This window comes from Sapajus apella, unplaced genomic scaffold (genome assembly GCF_009761245.1).
Source record: "Sapajus apella isolate SASKATOON/1434 unplaced genomic scaffold, GSC_monkey_1.0 scaffold87, whole genome shotgun sequence".
NCBI classification, from domain to species: Eukaryota; Metazoa; Chordata; class Mammalia; order Primates; family Cebidae; genus Sapajus; species Sapajus apella.
Window position 1 is genome coordinate 422,430 of NW_022437027.1, and position 15,550 is coordinate 437,979.

The following is a 15,550-nucleotide window of genomic DNA, read 5'->3' on the forward strand; positions in this document are numbered from 1 at the left end:
ACATAAAGAATCTTCTGTCCATGTGTACAAAGAGACACTGATCTCTTTGCACAAATTGAGGTAGTTTGTAAAAGAAAAAGAAAAAAAAAAAATGAAGTTGGAAATGATCTAAATGCCCATCAACAGAAGGGTAAGTAATTATGGCCTATTCAAACAATACAACACTGCACAGAAATAGAAATTAATGACTGAATCAGAAGTAAACCTTGGTTCATATAAGAAGCTGTTCCTGCAAGTGCCAAGAACCATACAAGTCCTAAACAGTGAGTGGAGATAAATGCATAGAATGAATGCAGGAATAATTTATGCAATCAAATTTGAGGCTAAGCAAGAAATAAGTTGGACTAGGGTGGTGTCAGAGAGAAAAGTGGAGGGATTAAAAAGAAATATTTAGAAGATAAAAATCATCTAGTTTGGGAGATGGACTGGAAAATAAGGAGATGATGGTAGAAGTGTCAGAATCCACATGGGGATGTATGAAAGCAGCAGTATCAAGAGTGAAAGTACAAAAGAAAAATAAATGCGGTAAATCCAAGATATAAGACTTAAATGTCAGCAGTGAAACAATAAAGGACAAAGTGATGTGAGAAGCTAGAAGAATTCTCTAGCAATATAACATTATCATATAAAGCTGAGCTATGAAGAAAATGATTACGAGCACATAATATGTGCATTTCACTTTCATGAATCCAGTCACGTGCCCTGGAGCAAAGAGGAAGTTGAGAAGCTATTTGGGTAACAACCCACAATTCTATTCAAGAACATGTATATTTAGTTGTGTTAATTAGGGTGAAAGTTGAGCAGCTGAAAGAAAGAGGCTCCAAAAACAAAAGAAAATAGAAGTGTACTTTTCCTCTTAATAGTCTACAGAGTTCCTCCAAGTCATCCATGGGCATTCATTTACATGTAATTCTTACAGTCCTGTAAGCTGTCTCTAAATGAAGGAATGTAAGCTTCTGTGTATCCACTTTACAACTACTGAAGTTGTGAGAGTGGATTGTGTTATAGTTTGGATGTTCGTCCACTAAAAATCTCATGTTTAAATTTGATCTCCGTTGTTAGGGGTGGGACCTAATGGGAGGCATTGAGGTAATGGGGGCGGATCCCTCATGAATGGCTTGGTGCCAACCTTATCCTCATGGTTGTGAGTGAGTTCCCAAGAGAGCTGGTTGTTAAAAAGAGCCTGGCACCCGCTCCTTGTTTCCTCTTTTGCCATGTAATTTCTGCACACACTGGCTTCCTTTTACCTTTTGCCACTAGTAGAAGCAGTCTGTATCTTACCAGATGCAGATGTCGAACCCTGAACTTTTCCAGACATCAAAATTGTGAGCCAAGTAAACCATTTTTTCTTTATAAATTACCCAGCCTCAGATACGCCTTTATGGCAACACATCCTAAGACAGATTCAAACATGTAAAGGACCTCAGAGAGGTAGAAAAGGAAGGCTATGACTGGTTCCTGGTGCATAATACTCTGAATGATAGAGGCATATATAGAACTTTGGAAGAATTTGAAACTAACAGGGTACAAAAGTGAAGATACTTGCATACATATTTACTTATCGATGTTATCAGGTAGGTTTCAAGATACTTTTATTAAAGATAAAAACAGTCTTGTTAAGAATAGGCTTAAAATGCAGTATTTTATGCTTTTCATTTTATTTTACATAGGTAAATACTCATATCAAAGTGACAAGCAAAAAGTAACTGAAAAATTCTCACAAATTCTACAATGATATTGTTCCTTTTCTTTATATTTTTATTTATATCTGTTAGAATAAAATAAAAAAGTCTTTCCCTATATCTTTTGCTTGACACTATAAATAAATGATGAAGAATCACGGTAAATTGTTCCCAAGTCTATTAAAAATTAAAAGCTTCCCAAGACAGAAGACTGGAAAGATTACAAATCTAATGCCTGGCAAAAACTATTACATAGAAGATGATGGAAACATTGCTTTTCAATTAGTATCAAATATTTCAATTGAGATTTAACCGCTCAAATCTCAAAGATAAAATCAAGATTTTTCCAGGTAGGGATAGGAGTGACATAGGTGATGTGACGGTTAATTTTATATGTCAACATGGCTGGGTCACCAGATGCCCAGATATCTGGCTAAACACCCTATCTGGTGCATCTGCAAGGGTGTTACAGAACAGACTCATATTTGAATTGGTGGACTGAATAAAACAAGTCGCCCTTTCCAAGGTGAGTGGGTGGCCATCATCCAATCCATTCAGGGCCTGAACAGAACAAAAAAGTTGAAGGAAGGTTGAATTGAATTCTCTCTATTTGACTGTTTGAGCTGAACACACTGGTCTTCTCCTGCCCATGAATTGTGATTTACAGGACCAGCTTTTCTGGGTCTCCAGCTTGCAAATAACAGATTGTGGGACTTAACTTCCATAATCAAATAAGGCAACTCCTTATTTATTTATTTATTTATTTATTTATTTTTTGGGATGAGTTTGTTGCCCAGGCTGGAGTGCAGTGGCACAATCTTGGCTCATTACAACCTCCGCCTCCCAGGTTCAAGAGATTCTCCTGCCTCAGCCTCCGAAGTAGCTGGGATTACAGGCATGCACCACCATGCCCAGCTAATTTTTTGTATTTTTAGTAGAGACGGGGTTTTGCCATGTTGGACAGTCTGGTTTTGAACTCCTGACCTCAAGTGATCCACCCGCCTCAGCCTTCCAAAGTGCTGGGATTATAGGCATGAGCCACCATGCCCGGCCAAGGCAACTCCTTATGACCGTTCTCATTTTATATATATTAATATATATATCTACACATAGACATAGAAACACAGATATCTCCTAGTGGTTCAATTTCTCTGGAGAGCCCTGAATAATACAGGTCGTAATAGTAATCATATTTACTGTTTAATAAGCTGCTTCCTAATAGACACACTTAGAAAGAATATGTTCAAAAAATTAATTGTATGCCTTGGTAGAAAGAAGACAAATCTTCCGTCGCAACATGTCAAAGACAAAATGTAAGGGTTTAAAAAATAGTCATTACCTTTAAGAGCCCGATTTAAAGGAAACTAATAATCAGAAAGGACCTTAAAGGTCTTTTAGTTCTTTCCTATTCATCCTCTGGAATCTGTGTGCAGCATCTGAAATCACTGACAAGCCTCTTCTTTTGGAAGCTGTTGCCACTTATGTATCTATGCCATTGAATCTTCCAATTTTTTATTTTCCCAAGTTACTGAGTGACAGGGATAGACATGTATTTAAAATACAGTATCATGCATAGCTATACATTTGAAATATTTTAAACCCGTGTAACCGAAAGGCTTACAGTCTAATAGGATAGACACATAGGTAAATTAACAACGACTATGTTTTAAAAGGGCATATGTTCAGATGAGGTGTCATCAAAAATCAGCCTCAGGCAGAGGAATAAGCCAGGCCTCCAAGCAGATGAAAAAGATGTTTCAGGGAGCAGCTGGTACCAAAGGCAAGGGGGAGTGAGAAGAACCTGACATATTCAAGATACTGTATTCGTTAATTCTGCCAACAAGTATTTACTGAACATGTAATATGTACTAGGCACTTAACTAAGAGCTGGGTATTCCTTAAATGGTATGCAAAAACAGGCATAAACTCCTTCCCTTTACTGAGAGCAGCAGACAGACATTAACCAAATAATCACACTATTTCAGTATAACTATAAATTAAGAATGTGAACAGAAGAAAAGCAGATGGTTCCATGATGGTATACAGACTTACCCTCTGGAGGGTAGGAGATGGTTTTGGAAGACTTCTGTAGGAAATAATTCTTAAGCTGGCATCTACAAGATGAGTGAATAGGAGTTATCTAAGTAAAAAGGAAAGAAATAGATTCAAGGAAGAGTATGACACACATAAAGAAAAAAGAAAAAAAGAAAAGGAGAAAGAAAAGGTAGGCAAGGAAAAGATAACACAGAACCTTGAAAGCCCCATTAAAGATTACAGTCTTTATCCTATAAGTTTGGTAAGCCACTTAAGAATTTATGTTGTATTTGTGTCACAGATTTGCATTTAAAAGGCAAAAGATTTATCGATTCTGAAGAGAAACCAGAGTATCGGATGTGCATTTAAGATCACTTTGACTCCAGGTGCAGGATAAATTGAAAAAGGTCAGGAATATATGTGGGTAGACTATAGTCTTGATAGTCTATTTACTCAGTCAACAAATATTTATTGAGTCTATTCACTCAGCCAACAAATATTTACTGAGCACCTACTATGTGACAAGCACTGCTGGTGCACTGGAGATACAGAAATAAATTAAAGCCTCTGATCACATGAAATTTATACTCTATTAAGGGAGAACAGTCAACTGACAAATACTCAGAGTCTAGAAAGTCATGGAATGGTAAGTGCTATGAAGGAAAACAAAGTAAACAAAGTAGTGTCAGAGAATGGCGAATGAGAAATACACACAGAATTACTGGAAATCTAGGCAACAAATGACGACAGCTTGGATTAAAGTGGCAGCAGTGAGAGAAGTGGGTGGACTGAAAAGTTATTTAAGAGGCAAAAAAATATCATCTGGTCTTGGAGATGGACTCGAAATGTGGGATGATGAACAGTGTCAAAGACAACTCCTAGATTAGCAGCTACATGCATGTCATTCCTTAAGAAGAGTACAGTGTGAGAAAAGTCTTCTGTAAGTTTTGAAGGACTCTAAAATGTCATGACTGAGAAGAAGAAAATGAATACGCATAGGGGAACAGCAGCAGGGAAGGTGAACATTAGGTTACCTTGAAGACTGAATGAGAAGCGGGGAAATAGACATCCAGACTAGGCAAGACTAGACAATTCCTAAGGAAATTATGTAAGGGAAAAGACAGGAGATAGGGTAATAGGTGGAGGGAGATATGGTAGTCAGGGTAACAGCTAGAGGTCGACAGAAGACTGGAATCTACGTAAGGTTTTATGTTACTTTCCTTTTGGTTTTCGGATTAGGGAGACACGTTCAAAAGTGCATATCAGGAGGGTAGAACTACAAATATAGAGGACAGAAGGGTCTGTTCTAAGGCAGAGGGGATACAGATGTTAGAAAGATCTAACCTGTAGAGGCCATTCAGAAGGTAGGGACTCGATAACCTGGGTTTGAAGGGTGAGTAACAGGAAGGAACTTGGTATGATTCTTAGTTTCATGACTTAGGTGACTACATATACCACTCACAAGGTAGTAGAAAAGGCTGGGGCTTAAAGAGAAAAAAGGAGGAAAGGACTACCAGAAGGAAACAAAGATGAATTCAGCTTTACAAAATGAATTTACGGTTATGTTTGATAGCCAAGTGGAACTATACAATAGCAATTAGATATTGCAGAGCTCAAACTGAGATGACTGAACTCATTAACATACAGGTGATGTACCATCACCCAGGAAAAGTACATTAAAGAAGAAAAATGTATTAGGGAAGAATAAAATGAGATTCAGAACAGAGCCTTAGGGAGTCTTTAAGGTTTAACAAAGAATGTTTAAGAAATCCACATCCATTCAAATCCACTACTGTTTTCCTTTCTAACTTCTGATATTCCGAAAAAACACCTTACACTTTTATATTTTTCAAAACTGACAAACATACAGTAAACCAAAATAAATCTCTTAATACTGCCACCATTGATTTCTATATTTAAGCAATATATATTATAATAAGTATTTTAAAAATTCTCAAAGGTACTCAATGTAATCTCTATAAAAAATAGTGAGTCAATATAAAACTGGTAGGATATGTCTTTAAGTATGTGGACCTGCGGTGTTTTTGCCGAAGTTAGGGAATTATCTTTAGGCCTTAAAAAAAATGAAGGATAGGAGAAATTACTGTTTTATAGATCCTGTAAGTTCAAATAACTCTTCTGGCTGTTCATTCAGCAAGATACCGAGAATGAAGAGAGATATAAAACAGGCTTTGACCTTAAGGAGCTCTCAGCCTACATCATGGTACTTGGAACCAGGAGTTGGCAACTATGGCCCACTGGCCAAATCTGGCCCTCTGCCCATTTTTGTAAATAAGGTTGTATTGAAACATAGCCACACTCATTTGCTGAAACACTGTCTATGGCTGCTCTTGCACTAAAACAGTAAACTTCAGTAGTTAGGGCAGACCACACCACCTGCCAACCCTAAAATACTTATTATCTGGCCCATTACAGAAAAAAGTTTGCCAACCCTTGATATAGAACAGAAATAAGCCCACAGAAAATATTTCCTCAAGGAGATAATATGGTTTCAGAGGTTTGGAGCAGGTTTCATAGGGAAGGTAAGTAAGGTAAGGTAAAGATAAGTGAAAGCTCACCAAAAACTAGAAAAAGAAGAAATATCATAGAGGCCAGATGCAATGACTCATGCCTGTAATCCCAACACTGAGGGAGGCTGAGCTGTGCAGATCACTTAAGTTCAGGAGTTCGAGACCAGCATGGGCAACATGGTGAAACCCTGTGTGTTTCTAACAAAAATTAGCCAAGCGTGGTGGCCCACACCTGTAGTCCCAGCTATTTGGGAGGCTGAGGTAGGAGAATTGCTTGAGCCCGGGAGGCAGAGGTTTTAGTAAGCCGAGATCACACCACTGCACTCCAGCCTGGGCAACAGAATGAGACCTTGTCTTAGAAAAAAAAAAGAAAGAAAAAGAAAAGAAATCTTATAAATAAAGGCATAGGGTTAGAAAACACTATATTTGGCTGGGCATGGTGGCTCATGCCTATAATCCCAGCACTTTGGGAGGCTGAGGTGGGCGGATCATGAGGTCAGGAGTTCAAGATCACCCTGGTCAACATGGTGAAACCCTGTCTCTACTAAAAATACAAAAATTAGCCGGGTGTGGTGGTGCATGCCTGTAATCCCAGCTACTCAGGAGGCTGAGGCAGGAGAATTGCTTGAACCTGGGAGGCAGAGGTTACAGTGAGCCAAGATTGCACCCACTGTACTCCAGCCTAGGCAACACAGAGCAAAACTCCGTCTTGGGGAAGAAAAAAAAAAACAAACCACTGTATATTAGAAAAACAAGAACAAGCATAGTCTATCAGGTATTTAGGATATTACAAGTGGTAAGTGAGAGGGTGGCAGAGAATAACACTGGTAAAAGCAGGTTAAGCTTATATTGCTTTGTCAGAAGTTTAAACTTGATACTAGTAGCTGGGAGGATAATTTATCAAAAAAGTTAAAATGCTAAGATTTATGAATGACAAGTGTTTTTAAAAATTAGAATAGCTTTAATGTTATTCTTTTAATGTTTTTCTCACAGATTTGTATTCTGACTTTTTTTTTGACAGAGATTATGAAAACTCAAATATAGAACTGCATATAATCCTGAGTATACAAATGGACATTATGCTATACATTTGAATGCCATGTAATTCATCATGCTGTCACAGGAGGAAAAAATATTTAGAAGTTTAGGGCCGGATGCTGTGGCTCATGCCTGTAACCTAGCACTTTGGGAGGCGGAGGTGGGTGGATTGCTTGCAGTCAGGAGTTTGAGACCCACCTGGTCAACATGGTGAAACCCCGTCTCTACTAAAAATACCAAAAAAGCATTATAAATCATTCTACTATAAGGACACATGCACATGAATGTTCACTGCAGCACTGTTTACAATAGCAAAGACCTGGAACCAACCCAAATGCCCATTGATGATAGACTGGACAGGGAAAATGTGGCACATATACACCACGGAATACTATGTAGCCATCAAAAACGATGAGTTCATGTCCTTTGTAGGGACATGGATGAACCTGGAAACCATCATTCTCAGCAAACTGACACAAGAACAGAAAATCAAACATCGCATGTTCTCACTCATAGGTGGGTGTTGAACAATGAGGACACATGGACACAGGGAGGGGAGCATGCATGACACACTGGGGTCTGTCGGGGGGGAAATAGGGGAGGGACAGCGGGGGGTGGGGAGTTGGGCAGAGATAGCATGGGGAGTTGGGGAGAGATAGCATGGGGAGAAATGCCAGATGTAGGTGATGGGGAGGAAGGCAGCAAATCACACTGCCATGAGTGTACCTATGCAACAATCTTGCATGTTCTTCACATGTACCCCAAAACCTAAAATGCAATAAAAATAAAAGAAAAAAAATAATTAAAAAAATATAAAAATTAGCCAGGCATGGTAGCAGGTGCCTGTAATCCCAGCTACTTGCAGGGCTGAGGCAGGAGAATCACTTAACTCCTGGAGGCGGATGCTGCAGTAAGCCGGGATCACGCCACTGCACTCCAGCTTGGGCGAGAGGGTGAGACTTCTCAGAAAAAAAAAAAAAAAAAAAAAAAAGACTTAGAAATTTAGCTATGGGAATCAGGGAGCAGACAGAAGCTGCTCAGCAAAGGAAAGACACAATCCAATATGGGTTTTAGAAAGCCTAACTCATGACAGGAAGGGAGGATGGGCTAAGTATGAGCTATAATAGAGACAGTAGTCTGGAAGCTGCTGACCAAGCAGTTTGAAAGGCAATGTTTATGGCAGAAGAGAGGAAGAAAACAGGTTCAGTATGTGTAAGAAGAGACTGAAAAGAATATATAGAGATTTAATTGAATATATCCAAGAGTATCTCTTAGGTAGACAACTGAAAAGATGTACAAGCAGAAGATAAGATTTGGAAGTAGTGGTGGTTAAAATCATAGGAATGGGTAAAATTTATTCAGGGGCAGGTAACATACATGTGAAGGAAATTAAACAAAAAAGAGAAGACAGGAAAAATGCCAGGTTTACTAGATAAAGAATAGCTAGGAGAGAAACAGGAAAATAAGATAAAAGTGATGTTGCAGGGATCAAGTGCATAGTTTTAAGAAAAAGCTTATCACACAAAATAAAGAGTCAAGTTGTTCAGGTATATTAACAAGTTCTTGTGGTGACAAAGTTCGAGATACTGCAATGAGAGAGAAAGCAACCACGTGTTTACCTATAGAATAATGTACCATGAGCTATTTGTGGCGGTTAAGGATAAGAACTCTGAATTCAGACGGACCTGGGTTGCAAACCCAGCTCTGCTATCTTGGGAATGGTCAACTTTCTAAGTTTCAGTTTTCAACCTATACTATATATAATAGTACTTACTTGCCTCACAGGATTGCGGGAGGAGTGAGATCATGTAAAGTACTTAGAACAGTGCCTGGCACATAGGGAATAATGGAATGTTGACAGTTATTATTAAAATCATTTTTACTAGGAATGGAAAAGCAAATAACTGTAAACTATTGCCTGAAAGCAACTTTGCTGCCAGAGCCAACAAGGCCAACATACGTTACATATTGATAAGAATACAAAATCTTGTTATATCTTTCTACAAAACTATAGTTTAAGTGGAATTACTGTGTGGAATTATAAAGTAATACAGAAATAATTAAATATAACACAATAAAACTTAGTTGGATCTTCCATCTGAGAAAGAAAAAACTAACAAAAGTCTATACAAAGACCTGCCCAGAGAAACAGAACTGACCAGCAGATGGAGCCCTGTAGAAAGTGTTGGCAGACAAAACTCCAGTGAAGAAGTATGACTCATTAGGATGTCTACTTTTTATTCCTTAAAGATGTTTAATTCTCTCTGCTTTATCACCAAATAACTTTATTAGTAGTAAGGCTTCCAACATGCCTCAACACACCTCAACACCGATATTGATATTTTGACTGTTGAAACAGATATCCTAGAATATGTAATACTAGAATTCCCTAGTATATAAAGTTATTTTGAGATTGAATAGTAAAAAATGAGTGATCTGATTTTGAGATTTCCCAGGGGTATGCCAATCAGCAAGGCTAAGAAACCAGGCCTTAGATCATAAAGCATCCCTGTGAAGTCCAGCTTAAAACAAGCTCAAAGAGTTGAGGACACCCTCTTCTTCTGTCGTCACTACAATGACATATAAGATCAAGTTTCTGTGACTACTCTTAAACTTTTTCACCCTTAAAAGAACTACTAGTTAACTATCCAGGTCTATACTTGAAAAAAAATTGAAACTAACAGTTGATTAAAAAAAAAATTAAAATAAGTGAATTTAACCTTACTGAACAAATAACTATATTCATCTGAGTCTACATGCTTACTAAAAGCTGCTGAAACAATATTAAAATTGCTATTAAATAATAATCAGAAAATTCAAGTAAGAGAACTGTCAAATCCTATGTTTATAGACTTAAAGTAATAGGATCAATATCATCATTATATGATTTTAGATGACAGTGTTCACAACCTACAAACTAACTCTCACTGCCTCTACGGGACTTGTTCAAGGAGTTTTGCTCACAAACAGGAAACATCCAACATCAGGCTGAGTATACCTAACCCCAAAACCCAAAATCTGAAATGCTCCAAAATCTGAAATATTCCAAAATCTGAAACTTTTTGTGTGTCCACATGATACTCAAAGGAAATGCTCATTGGAGAATTCTGGATTTCAGATGTTCAGATACGAATCCAGTATCTAATGCAAACAAACATTCCAAAATCTAAAAAAAAATCTGAATCCAAACCAAGTATTTCAGATAAGAAATAATCAACCTACTTATGTTTTTATGGCACATCTACAGACAATTAACAGTCACGCTGATTCATGGATTTCCTCCTGCCACTTTCCTGTGTTGTCAAGCTCATAAGCTGAGGGAGTAGAACCTACAATTTTAATGCTGTACTCCACAGAGACCACATGAAAAAAACAAAACTAAACTAAAATCCCACAGACACATCATGCAGTCCAAAGTCAAATACAAAGTTTTTTGCTTACCCATTTAGAATGTAAGAAATCCCCACCCCCAACTTTCTTAGAGTTAGAATTTAATGTCCTGTAACATAACTATAAATAATAGTAAAAACAAAGACTCTGTGGTATCTAGCTCTTGGACAACACTACTTAAGCAGCTTGACGTTGTAAGTTGCATTCACACACAACAATTAGAAATACTTAAATCAGATGATTCTGGTTGACAAGATAAAACAGCTGTCATGTCCCATTCAACAGTAAGAACTCATAAATCAGGGATATCAAATTATTAAACTAGGCACAAAACTGCAAATCCTTGTCCTTCCATTCTGGGGATACTTATGTAAAACCTTAGCTACTTTGTATCAGAGAGGTGGCATAACGCCTGATAAATGAATGAGAATCGTATTATATTTTAAAAGATCTCCACTACCAAAGATTCAAGTTATGATCATTTAGTTTCAGTTTATGTTGAACACTGTTATTACCCAATAATGTTGGTTAAATGGAACAGATTATGAAAAATTAACAATTTGTTCCAGAAAGTGCGAAATAGTCTTATTCCTTACACAAACTGGCTTGGTTCAGATTTTCAATTCTTGGTTTGAATTCCTGAAGGATATTTAATAACAACAAAGCCAACTCCAAAGGAATTTGCTCTAATTTTTTCAATATTTATGAAATAAAAAACACAAAAACGGAATTATGAAATTGCTATTCTGTGGATGGTGCATATACAAAACCTAAGCACATCCCAGGTTTACTCAAGAGAAGTGATGTTCAAAAGGACTACAATTTACCTAATGTTACAGGACGTTTGAGTAGCAATCAGGACAAGGCATTCCTCTCGAAATTTCAAAAACTTAATATGAAAAAATTACACACTGCCCCTGTAGTTATCAGCACCAAGAATCTGAATACCCACTGGAAACCCTGCAATTCAGCAAGTCTTTGTAGCTATCAAAGAGTTCATCAGTATCTGGAACCTTATTTTATTCCAGCATCCAAATGACTAGTACTTAAAATTAATCTGCGGCATTAACTCTGGAGCCAGATCCCAACTGTTCTATCAGGGACAAAGAGAGGGTGAGATACAGGAATATACTAGCTTTGGCATTAAACCCAAGTTCAGTGCAGGGTGTGTCCAGGTTGCCGTGGAGCCGGACCTAAAGCCTATTAGCGCGAGGCTGCCCCTTGTTTCCTGGAGATGATGTCTCCCGTGACTCCTTCCCCGCGTGACAGGGCACCCTGGCAGGAGCGACACCCCGCCCCCTCTTCTACCTCTTTCCAAGGAGGCCCTGAGACCGGCCCCCAGACTGGGCCTCCACGAGACCACCCGTTTGACGTCTGCTAAGCAGTGAGTGTAGCAGGGCTCTCGGCCGCCACCTCCAGCCGCTGGGGGACAGTGAAAGGGATTCCCCGCCGGGGGCTGAATAGGAGGAGCCACGGAGACCGGGCCCCTCCCCCAGCGGGCTTACCCTCCGCCGCCGCCTACTCGCTGCAGCCGCCCCGCTTCCTTGCGGAGCAGCCCGAAGCACTGCGTCCAGCAGCAGTTCCCCATCGCATGCCGCCCAGGCGCCGCCGCTCCTCCTCCTCCTCCTGCTCAGTGCCCAAACCCAGGCTCCGCAGCCGCATCCGCGCGGCAAGAGCCGAAATGGGGTTTAGGGACCAAGGGCGGGCCGGCCGGAGCGCGGCGGTGTGAGGGGCCGGGACGACGAAAGGGATGAGGCGTTAGGAACAAAGGCAGTGTTTACTCCAGCGGCCGCCAAGCCACCGCCGCGCGAGGGAGGAGCACCGGGCTGAAGGCTCTGTACCCCCTCGCCGTCCGCATGGCCCCTCTCGTCTCAGCCCCGAGCCCAGCACGACTGACCGCCTCCAACGCCGAAGGAGGCCAGTCCCCGCTAGCCAAGCACCCTGGCCCCGCCCCCCAGCGCTCCCAGGCCCACGCTCGCCGCCGACGCTGCCACACCCCCGGCCTCTCCCGCGCCCCAATTGGGCGCGCTGCCTTGGGGTCCCGCCTCCTCCGGCGACCGGCCTTTAAGTCACTTCCGCTCGCTCTTGGTTCAGCTGCCTCTGCCTCGGAAACGGCTCAGTTCCCGCTTGCGAATGTTTGTTTTGTTGGACCTTGACCTGACTAGGAATTTTCCTTCTCTCGTTGCAGTTTCGGGCACCTTCGTCCCGAACACGCTGGGCGTGGCATGGTTAAGGCTCAGCCTTGGAACTTTGTTTCAAAGGCGTGTGAGGGGCTAGAGCCCCAGGCCGGAAGTCATGAAGTCCTGAGTGGGAAGGGGCGTTTCTCTGCACGGTGTGCTTAGTTTTTGTTAATGTTGCATCATAAGTGGAAAATAGTGTCAGGGACTGTCTGGGGTTACTTTGAATGCACCAAGATGTTTTCTGGTCTCTGGTTTGCGTCTCAATCTCCATACTGTCAGTGTTGTAGGGAAGCTTAATGGTGCACTGTTGGTCTCATTTTGTTTTGTTTAAAATCAAATCCTCAAGTAATTTTGGGTCGGGTAGTTGGGGTTCAGAGGAAATTGGCAAGAGGGCTGGGGTTTTTCTGGGACACCAGCCTTGCCATTCCAAGCATGCTGCCAGAACTGCTATAGATGGGAAGAGAAAGCTGCTCTGATGTGTCCCGTCTGTAGCCCTCTCCTCAAGTGCTGCTGTGTAACTCGGGTCTTGGCAACAATTGGCCTCACAACAGATACAAGATGTGGCTTAAAAGACACCTAGTCCAGTGGATATGAGGATGCTTTCATGGGCTGGACACATCAGGTTTTTAGCCTGTTTAATTAAACATAGAAAACTTGTTACATTTTAGAAAATTTTTATTGATAAAATCTCTGAAGTATCATTTTCTTACTTCTTTAAATACCTATCTGGTTTCAATCTTAGCACTGCTACTTAACTACTTTTATTTGGGTTTTAGGTTTTTTTTGTAATCAGATGCATAGCATAACATTTGGCCTAATGGTCTGCTTTGAGTGAATGTTAGAATGACCGAATGGCTTCCTAAATAGTGATTGCATTTTCTTTTGTCCTTCCAATGTGCTATTAAGCAGAATTAGCAGGGGAAAAAACCCGTAACTGGAATGAATGTTTGAGAGGCAGATAAACTTTGTTTTATGGTTGAGAAAGAGTAGTCTTTGAGGAATTAAATGATTTCCTCATTTAATTATATTATATATTTAAAGTATAATATGAAGAAAACTCAGGCCTCCTGACAGGCCTATGCTTTCTGCGGTGGTACAGTACTGCTTCCTCAACTCTTACATTTGGGCATGGGTATAAAATCAGTAACGACCATAGTCACGTGTATTCTGATAAGGTTTATACATTTAATTCATCATTACTAGAGAGTTCATTTAGAGTTGGGCGTGGTGGCACGTAACTGTAGTCCCAGCTACTCAGAAGTCAGAGGTAGGAGAGTTTGAGTCCAGGAATTTGAGTTCAGCCTGGAGAACAGCAAGACCCCCATCATTTCAAAAAGTTTATTTATATGACAGTTGGCCAGGCAGAATATTTAACTTATCAGTAAGAGACACAAACATTATCTACAGTGGAACCAGGCGCAGTGGCTCATGCCTGTAATCCCAGAAGTTTCGGAGGCTGAGGTGGGCAGATGGCTTGAGTCCGGGTGTTCGAGACCAGCCTGAGCAACATGGCAACACCCTGTCTCTACAAAAAATAGTTGGCTATGGTGGTATGTACCTGTATTCCCAGCTACTCAGGAGGCTGAGCTGGGAGAATTGCTTGAGCTCAGCAAGTCAAGGTTGCAATGAGCCGAGATCTAACCACTGCACTCCAGCCTGGGTAACAAGCCAGACCCTGTCTCAAAAAAAGAAAGATTATCTAAAATGATTACTGCTTACTGTCAGCTTGCTAGAGACATCCCACCTGCCCACAGGTAGCGGAACTTCTCACCTTTTTCCCCATCCCTTTCAAAATTCTCTTCTCTTGGGTACTAGGCTTATTAATACCTGGGTGACGAAATAATCTGCACAACAAATCCCTATGACGTGAGCTTATATAACAAACCTGCACATGTATCCCTGAACCTAAAATACAAGTTTTAAAAAAAAAAAACCACAACGTTATCTTTTCTCAAGTATTTTATTCTGAAGTTGAAAGGAAAGTTTTTTTTCTCATAGGTACTCGGGAGTCCATCAGAATACAGCACGTATCCCCAGTTGTCTTCTGGATTATGTGGCTCCAAATCTGAATTTCTCCTCTGCTCAGACCTCCTCTATTGACTATTAATCACTTTTTGTCATTTTGAGATCATTTGCTACTATTATGTTTGGTGTGGAGGTTATGTGGTCCCTTCATGGGGAAGAATTCTATGTTCTCTATTATGACATTATTCCAAATATGGACACAAAGTCATACTTTTAACTCACTGAGCATTACCAAAATTTACATAGAGAACTAAATATGACCACTATAAATAGTGGAGATAATGAGATAACAAAATTTGCCTTTGTTGTTAGGATAAAGGATTAAGCACTAAACAAAATTTGCCTTTGTTGTTAGGATAAATGATTAAACACTATCGAGTACTTAGTATAATATATTGTAATTTCTATAATGTACTACATAGACTATACACTAATGATCTAAAATACCATATATATGTTAGCTGTTATTATCCACAGACTCAAGGAAATTTTCATCAATATTATACTTTCCTTTGTAGCTGCATTCCTGTCATTCAATACAAAATGCTAGTCTTTTAAAATTTCTATCTCTTAAACGTGTCCTCAGGCACACTCCACACCACTAGTTGAAGTCAGGCTCCAAGAAAATGTGGCATAGATAGAGGAAAAGTTCCCCAACTCTTAGGCCTTG

General features: G+C 40.0%; 1 protein-coding gene across 2 annotated transcripts in view; it reads right to left on the reverse strand.

Annotated features, from left to right (window-relative positions):
* The window catches only part of AP1AR (adaptor related protein complex 1 associated regulatory protein), a 38,516-nt gene extending 25,877 nt beyond the window's left edge, over window positions 1-12,639 (reverse strand). For both annotated transcript variants that reach the window (XM_032254739.1, XM_032254738.1), the window contains exon 1: window positions 12,181-12,639. In XM_032254739.1, coding sequence (XP_032110630.1) covers window positions 12,181-12,263 — 83 coding nt within the window. In that variant the 5' untranslated portion in view covers window positions 12,264-12,639. The remainder of the gene's footprint in view (window positions 1-12,180) is intronic.
* Window positions 12,640-15,550: the final 2,911 nt, after the last annotated feature.